Source organism: Lynx rufus, unplaced genomic scaffold (assembly GCF_022079265.1).
Source record: "Lynx rufus isolate CCGP_SWC_20201006 ecotype Redwood Valley unplaced genomic scaffold, mLynRuf1.p SCAF_2, whole genome shotgun sequence".
NCBI classification, from domain to species: domain Eukaryota; kingdom Metazoa; phylum Chordata; class Mammalia; order Carnivora; family Felidae; genus Lynx; species Lynx rufus.
Window position 1 is genome coordinate 127548409 of NW_025814834.1, and position 9316 is coordinate 127557724.

Here is a 9316-nt window from a genome sequence, read left to right on the forward strand (position 1 = left end):
GTTCTACCTTCATTCCTCCTAGTAGCCATTCTGAAAAGTTCTATTTGATTCAACTAGTTCTCATTCTGGAAGTTTCCTCAAAGATTTAAACTAATTCTAAGATTATTCCAATAATTCCAAATCACTTAAGCACAGAGGCTGAGGAAAAGTATTATAGGGAACATGGTACCTGGTACACTCTGGGGTGTTCAATAAATATTAGTAGCTGAGCTCTACCTTTAAACTTGCTCTCAGTCCCTGACCCCTATTGTGGAACTAGCTTAGGGTTGTTGGAGGGCTTCCATTAGAATTAACACACACCCCTGTTGTTCTGCTGTAACTCTAAGGATGTGTGAGACCTGAACCAAGTTCCTCTGGAAGTGGCTATCAGGTCCTCGAATAAGTCACAGGTAAAATAGTTCAAAGGACATGTGATAAAGAATCCCAGGACACATTTAAACAATCATACTGGTTTTTAAGTTTCCTGATTGATATGAAGCAAGATAGTTAAGGAAATGATAGAAAATCAGAAATATATTCATACAATCTGTTTGGAACTGTATTTGTACAGGAGAAGAGGAATTAAAAGTATTCAAGGGTGATTAAGAAATGAACTGGAAGAAGGAAAAAAATGTGTTTTGTAAGTAACTGTGACATTCAGTAGCCATTTACTTTAAGAGAGGTATGTAGGAGCGCCTGGGTGGCTCAGTCGGTTAAGCATCTAACTTCGGCTCAGGTCATGATCTCACAGTTCATGAGTTTGAGCCCTGTGTTGGGCTCTGTGCTGACAGCTCAGAGCTTGGAGCTTGCTTTGGATTCTGGTTCTCCCTCTCTCTCTGCCCCTCCCCTGCTCACACTCTGTCTCTCTCTCTGAAAAATAGGTAAATATTAAAAAAAAGAGAGAGAGAGAGAAACAAATGAATTGATAAAAACAGAAAGGGATAAGGGGTTGGATGGTGATAATTTTATCACAAAGAATGAATAATCTGAAAAGACTACTTAAAAATGATTACTTCAAGCTTAAAAGAAGAGAAGGAATCCTTGTGACCACTATGATTTCATATGGTTCAGAGTCACGTTTGACACCTTTCGTTGAGAATCACCTTGTATCTTCTTGGTGTGACTGATCATTCGGAGGGGCACAACAAATGTTGTGCCATCTACTTAACTACTTTAGTTCCCTTTTTATCAAGGAAGTTTCAAAACCAAAGAGATAAACATCAATTTACCTATTCTGATGAAGAGCTCTAGTTTCAGTTTTGGTTTTAAGTAACGGGTACAGAGGGTAAAAAGCGGGACCAGCAGTAGAGAGACATGTACTGAAGGGCCCAAGCAGAGAGTCCTTGTCAGCAATAACTGCTTCTCTTCTTCAAGGCAGCCATTGCAGGGTACAGAACAGAACAGAACTTCTTTCGCCTTGTTAGAATAATAGAGATATATCTGAGGTCTATCGGTCACATGTATTTACAGGAAGAGAAAAGGGATATTCAAACAATTCTCACTGGAATGGAGACGAAACCACTTTTTAATTTTTTTTAATGTTTATTTATTTTTGAGAGAGAGAGAAAGAGAGAGAAAAACAGTTGTCGGGGCGCCTGGGTGGCGCAGTCGGTTAAGCGTCCGACTTCAGCCAGGTCACGATCTCGAGGTCCGGGAGTTCGAGCCCCGCGTCAGGCTCTGGGGTGATGGCTCGGAGCCTGGAGCCTGTTTCCGATGCTGTGTCTCCCTCTCTCTCTGCCCCTCCCCCGTTCATGCTCTGTCTCTCTCTGTCCCAAAAATAAATAAAAAACGTTGAAAAAAAAATTTTTTAAAAATAAAATAAAATAAAAAAGAAAAACAGAGTTGTGAGTGGAGGAGGGGCAGAGAGAGAGAGAGAGAGAGAGAGAGAGAGAGAGAGAGAGACAGACAGACACAGAATCCAAAGCAGGTTCCAGGCTTTGAGCTGTCAGCATAGAGCCCGATGCAGGGCTCAAACTCATGAACCATGAGATCATGACCCGAGCTGAAGTCGGACGCTTAACAGACTGAGCCCCCCGGGCGCCCCGAGAGGAAACCACTTTTGATAAGACTGATTTACAGCTGTGCCATCTCACTACCAGAGCCTTTTTTCTCTGATCATTTTCAACTTTGCTAGGATTTCACTCAGCAATTAAAAAATTAAAAAGAAAAAAAATCCAGCCATTAAAAAAACTTTTTTGTATTGAGATTTACTGATTTTAAAAGGATTACCTTACATGTTAATCTCTGATGACATTAATATACCTACCAGAATCAGACTCCACCCTTTGCTTCTGGTTTTCATAAGCGGAGTATACAAAATAGACTGTAGTTATAAGCTTTATTAATAGTATGTGTGATACAATCTTTTAGAACAGTTGATAAATAATTGTCAAATCATCTTATCTTTAGCAAAAATGACCTAAAATCCCAATTACATTGTTTTGGGTATATAACAAATGCTCAAATCTGTTAAGAAATTCACCTTACCTGCTCTGTGGCTGTGGGACAGTAGAAGACTAATAAAACAGTTGTACAGATGTTTATTGACAATCCGATGATGGTGATGAGATTTGGGGCAATCCAGGAGGGAACTCTTCCAACTAGCCATTCCCAATAGCCCTGCATCAAGGGCTCAAGCAGGGACCGTCCAGCACTCTGATATCTGTGTTCCTCTAGCCGCTTTAGTTGATGTCTTGACAATGGTGGCGTAGGTAACTGAAACAATTTATTTAATACACACCCTGGAGTACTCATATGCCCGAAGCCCATAGGGGACTCCGGGTGAGAATCTCCACATCGTTTCCTTGTTGACCGATGCCCACTCATGGATCTTGGCTGTCTTTTATTTGAAGAGAATAATTTCTTTTGTTTCACAGCTTTTTGTGGCTGGTCTTTACCTGAAAAAAGAGAAAAAGATGTATCTATCAGCCACTATTTATGTCAATGTCAGTAAAGTTTAAACTGGTAACAGACTAATGCATATCAAACAGGGATCAGAACACCAGGGACCTGTTTTTAGTTCTAATTCTTACTAAATGTGTGAGCCAAAAGAAGTCATATAACTTCACTCTCAGGTGAAAAATATTAAGGGAATTAATAGTAATATAGCTCCCGAAACATTATAGTTTGTCTGACTGAATTCAAAGCTCTCACTTTTTTTTTTTCTATCTCACTCTGATTTCAGTAATATAATGGAATAAACCTTAGATATGATCTAGTCATTTCACATGTATGGACACTGAGGTCCAAAGGCATACCCAAAGATAGCTAGCAAATTAGTATTAATATCAGAGGAATGACTTGAATAAAATGGGTTTTAAATCAGATTATTTATTTAATGCTAATAGCTAACATTGAGCACTTACTGTGTACTAATGCTTCAAGCACGTTTCACATATTAACTCATTTAATCCTCACAATAACTCTAGGTCAGGATTATTAATTATCCCCATTTTTACAGAAAATGAAACTAAGGCACAAGGGCTAATTAACTTGTCCAAGCTCATAGAGCTGGTAAGTGGGGTTCACACAAACACAGGGCTTCTGTCTAAGCTAAACTGAAAGATAAAAAAATTTATTAGTGGAATGGGATATTGAGAGTATTTTAGGCAGGGGTGAAGAACAGTAACAAACCTAACTTTAAGAGGACAGAATACATGTATTAGCAGAGTGACCTGATGAACTGAGGTAGTAAGAAAAAAAGTATAAGTGTATTAAGTGATGACTGTTCATAAAGGACCTTAAGTTTAATCCCAAAAATACTTGCACTTGACTTAGAAAAGATTAAAGATAACATAATTATTGTAAATCACTAAGCAACATAAGAAAATGACAAGAATATATTCAAGACTAAAGGGGAGTCATGTATATATGTGTGTATATGTGTATGCATGTGTATATACATACATATATGCATATATATATATATATATATATATATGTATATTTATCAGAACACAGAAAGTGAGAACACTCAAAAGTTAGTATGGTGACCTCAAACATTTGACGAGGGTAGTAAAAATGGAAGTGTGAAAGTCGAGTCTGTATGTAACTTCTATTTAAAAGGAAGAATCCTGGGAGGGCACTTAGGAATTAGATATGAAGGCTGGAGGAACAGAAAACATGAATCAACAGTCACAGACTAGTGGTACTGCTGTCAAAAAGGGAAGTGAGGAAAGTAAACCAGTTATTGTGGCTTGAAGGGTGATGGAAGGGGATTTAGGGATGGAGGTAAGAAATACACAGAAGTAACTTTTAAGCAGACATGTTTCAGACAAGATCAAATACCTGGAGTTTGAGCAAGAGATGAAAATTTCAAGTCATCAACTTAAAAGTTAAAGTCTAGTTCTTTTAGAAAGTAGAAAATTTCTCGAATGGATTAAGTGTGAAGAAAAAAGGAAAAGAGTAAGGAACTTTGCAGGAAATTCATGGTTACAAAGCAGAAGAGAAGGAAGCCATAAGAGGATTAAGGGGGGAAAAAGAAAGGAACGATTTCAATAGAACTAAAAGGGTAGTGGCAATGAACCAAGAGAGGTATACTTCAATCTTCTGGTAGAAAGCTATCCAAAATGCAATATGAAATTCCCAGAAATGTTGCACTATGGGAATAAAGAATGTGATACAGGGACTGGGACATCTCAGCAATGGACCCGGTATTAAACATGTGCAAGACTTCTTCCTCCTATTCCCATACATATCGAATTCTAAAGTTTCAATGTCACTAATGATCTATAGTGACATCCAAAATCTCAATCGTGTATCTCAATAACTGGTTCAGAAAAGTTACTGTAATCATCAACTACTTTAAATAAATTTTCAAAAATCTTAAAAAGAATTGCCAGTGCTAACTAAAGTGCCCTGAAGTAAAAATACTGAAATAATTTTTTAAACTAAGGCAAACCAAAGATAATATCTTATTATTTCAAAGAATTCTTCCATACACCCAACTGTGTCACAAAGCAATTGATTAATGCCAAACAACTGGTTTGTAATCATTTTAGAGAAAGTGACAGGCCACCAAATACTTAGCCTTATAGTAGTCATATTTTCTGTGGTCAAATGATTCATCTTCACATTTGGAAGCTATAATAAATCAGTTCTTATAGAATTCAACTTAAAATGGGAAGAAAAAGTCTAGTCAACTCAATTTACATTTTATTATTGTGGTGTTCCATTTTCCTATTGTAAAAAAACACACACACACAAACCAAAACCAAACAAACAAAAAACAGGTGACATGCTGAAGGCACTAAACAACTACAAGTAACTGATCCTAATGGTTTTAAGTTTGAGCATTTGGCAGGATTATATGATACACTGATACCTCCCTTCTGAGTGTTTTCCCTCTGTGCCCTACATTTTTTTTTTTTTACCTTTTATTTCTCTCTTTAAAAAAATCTACATTTTGACAAACCTTTCTAGATTTTTACACAGATCTAGCCTTTGCATAATTCATACAAGAAGAGTTTTTAAACACTGTGATTTGGCAACATTGTCTCTCTGTGAAGCTATTGGCAACAAGATTGCAAATATAAATTCCGATACATGTAGCCCCTGACATACAGACACCTACTTTCACTACATTCAGATAGACACAGAGGTTGTCGTAGCTGACACAAGCCCATCTCTACTCTCCCTTCATCCCATAACATCTGGGACCTAGACACTACTGCAATTCAAACCATCTCAAGAAAAAAACAGGAGCTTTTGCATTTCAGCTCATGAAAAGCAAGCATATCTCAAGGGAGTGCAACAGGTAGGTGACTGTAATAGGAAGATCGAACTTTATATGGAGAGAAAGGGAAATAGGATGTGGGATGGGAATATGGAAAGGAGAAACAAATACTACTAAATTATTCTAGCCACTTGAAATTTTTACATAGAGTCAGGCCTATGCCACACTAAAGGAACTAAAACAATTAATGTAAGGAGTTAAAATCACTGCTGGCTAGCCTACCAACCACCAGTCATAAGTTTTTATGAGAAAATGAACTCCAAGTTCCAAATGCATTCAGCCTATATTGGTGCAGTAAACAGGACAGACAACGGGAGTCCCGGTTCCCATGTCCAAATGGAAAATAACTAAAAACAGGTAAATGAGCAAACAGCATTACATACTATGATGAGGGCTATGAGGAAAAGAGTGTGCAGCCAGAAAATAGTTAGGGGTGCACATTTTAGATAAGGTAATTGAAATCTATGAAGAGGTAGCATTTGTATCAAATTCAGAGGAAGAAAAGGAGGTAGCCATTCCAAAAGCAGGAGAAAGAACTGTCCAAGGGAATAAGCCCTGAGTCAAGTCTTGTTCAGGTATCTTTGGGATCACTGTGACAGCAGTAAATCAGATGGAAGAGTGACATACAATAAAGTCTGAAAAGCCAGACAATGCAGAGGTTTGTAGGAAGGAACTGAGGAAGGTTTATAGGTAAGGAACTGAGAATTTATTCTGATGTTTTGAAAGGCCATCAATGAGCTTATAAATTTGTAATTTTGTAGCACAGTTTATTAACTGAGGATATGTTTCATAAATCATAATAGTAAAAGTGAATATTTAAAAATTTTTTTTAAAGTGAATATTTTAAACTGAAAAACTTCCCATTATCTGGAATCTAGTTTACTATAAATATTGATCACAGGCCTACAGCTATTGTAACCTTTCTACTTGTAATCAGCAAATTCCCCTTCCTGGCCCCAGTGCAATATTCCTTTCATAGCACTTACCACATTTTGAATTTTTTTGTTTGTTGTACTGTTTTTGGTCTTTTCCCCACACTGGTCTATAAGCTCCACGAATGCAGAGACCACACCTGTCGCAACATTCTTTTCCAAGAATCTCATACCATACCTAATACTAAGTGGGTAATTAGGACTTATTTATGGAACAAGGAACAAAAATGATTTATGTAGTATTTAATGAGCACCTAGTTATTCTTGACCCTGAGGAAACAGAAAAACTGAAGTGTGCCATCCATTCCCCCAAGAAGCTCAGGGCGTGTGTGCGTGTGTGTGCGTGTGTGTGTGTGTGTGTGTGTGTCTTATAAACAGCTAGGTTACAATGTGCTCTGAACAAACTGTTGTGGGAGTCCAGAGGAGGGGGCACATATGGTCTAACAAAAGATTTTCTCTGTGCAGACATGAATATTTATATGAAAAGCCCAATGAAGGTACAAAAATATAGTCAGAGATGTTTAACGAATACCTTTACTAAAATTACACACATTTTGTGGACATACATCTACGGCATAGAACATCTGTGCTTATAGCAGCTGAGGATAATGGCATGCTGCCTACATTATTCCTGGGTTCAGCTTTGGGGAACATCTGACAAGCATCCCACTAAAAAAGGAATCTCCAACTGCTCTGCAGAGCATAAGGTAAGCTTACACAATATCCAACCTGAAGTGTGAAATTCCAGATTTCCCACCCCCCACATCTCAGGGTGCCAAGTTTTGAGGTGCACTGATTCAGCAGTATGTTTATAGTCTTTTCACAGAAATTGGTGACAACACAGCTCTTTCCGACCTTTATGGCACTACTAAAGGAAAACTGTAATGGCCAACACTATTTGGGCGGCAGAGCAAATCATAAAAGGTTAAAAAAAAATAAAAGGAAAACTAATAGGATCACAGGATTACATTCAGCATTATTTAACAAGTGATAACATAGAACAAGTTAGCAAAAACAAAAGCCTTTTCAGCAGACTTGGAAGCAAAAACAGTACTGTGTAACACAATTTAGATCTACTGTTTTGCTGAAGCGAAATCTTGCATTCCTTAAAAAAAGGAAATGACTTCCTCCAGAAAAAAAAGCAAAGCAAAAGCGTGGCATTTTATAGATTATTTTCATATTCCATCAAAAAAGCACAGCATGACCCTCAAAAGAACATCACCAAGCACTTTTAGCCAGCTTAAAGAACAGGTCTGTCTACTGCCTCCTAGAAAACAGACTATGCAATAAAATGTAATTTGGGTTATAACAAAGTTTAGAGCTACACATCTCAAACGAATAAATGTTGATAATGTAAATTTCAGGAGAGACTGGGTGTGGGAAAGAGAATAAATTTATGAAACCACAGTGGTAAATATTCAGTAATAATCTATCAACTGGACAAGAAATAAAGGTGCCTCTGTCGGAACAGGTTAATACAAAAGGCAGATTCATCGAACTTATTTCTCAATTGGAAGCATCGTAGGGACAAGTTGTACAAGGGGCTTTGACTGGTTTTTCCCAGCACAGAATAAGCGGCAAAATAAATGCTTTTAGAACTTGGATAGGTGGAACTTTATGTGAACGCCAATGGTTCTAAAGTAGTAATGTTAAATGTCCTTACGACAGTCTAACTTGTGTTGTGAGTCAATTAAACACAAGCATTGAACACATTCCTACTAGCTCGAGAGTCGAAACGGAATCTTTACTCTCTGGCTACATACAAGACACTAAATTTGACTATCATAATATGGATTCATTAATGAACTAAGAGACTTCAAGAAAAATTACATAGCCGATACCAAGGATGCAAAATAGCAAAACGACACAGAAACGCCAAGCACCGAATTGGAGAAAACAGGTTAAACGCGGCTAACTGTAATCCCATTCATCCCAGTGATCCTGGGAACACCGGCAAACACTACCAACCCTCCCGTCCTTCCTCCTTCCAAGAACGCTGCTGAAATAAACCCTAGCTGGCGATCTCGGAGCTTGTCAATATACGCTGAAATTTCTAGAAAAGTTGCTGATGAAGAAGCGTGGCTCAGCCCGCATTCCAAAAAGAAGGCCACCCCGGCACCGGATGCAACACGCTGGTGGACTTGGCAGCACCTGGGCAGGAGGGTGTGGACCTGACTAGGCAAGGTCGGTTCCACTCGGGCAGCGCCTCCACCCCTCGGCCCGCCCAGCCCCGGCCCGCCGAGGTTCTCCGCATCCCGACTCCCCCTCAGCAGCCCCCGGGCTCCCGCGCTGGCACTTGGCCACCTCAATCTCTCCACCTGCGGCCAGAGGAGCAGGCGCCCCTCGCCTTCCCCACAACCCCGCGCGCGAGGGCAGCCGGCGCGAGGAAGCACTGCGTTCGCCTCGCTCGGGTCCCTACACACCAATATTCCAACGCCCCACCCCAGAGCATGCAGCTGTCTCTCCACCCCGCTCGAGAGTCGTGCCCCCAACACGTCCGTCACACCCGGCCACCTTCCCCAGGCCGAGCCCGGCAGCCTTACCCCGACCCCCGAAAGCACACGGCTAGAAATAAGACCTCCTACTCCAGGCGACTGAGTGACTCTGATCCGCGGCGGCCCGTTCGCGACACTTTCGCGATTGCCGTAAAGAGAGACAGGGTCGGAACGAG

At 39.6% G+C, this 9316-nt stretch overlaps 1 protein-coding gene across 2 annotated transcripts in view; it reads right to left on the bottom strand.

Annotated features, from left to right (window-relative positions):
* Nucleotides 1-9272, bottom strand: part of CEPT1 (choline/ethanolamine phosphotransferase 1) — a 37481-nt gene extending 28209 nt beyond the window's left edge. The window contains exons 1-2 of one of the 2 annotated variants that reach the window (XM_047085647.1): nucleotides 9189-9272; nucleotides 2467-2876 (exon numbers count right to left, since the gene is read on the bottom strand). In XM_047085647.1, coding sequence (XP_046941603.1) covers nucleotides 2467-2805 — 339 coding nt within the window. In that variant the 5' untranslated portion in view covers nucleotides 2806-2876; nucleotides 9189-9272. The remainder of the gene's footprint in view (nucleotides 1-2466; nucleotides 2877-9188) is intronic. The other variant, XM_047085646.1, reaches the window with a different exon arrangement.
* Between the last annotated feature and the right edge of the window lie 44 nt (nucleotides 9273-9316).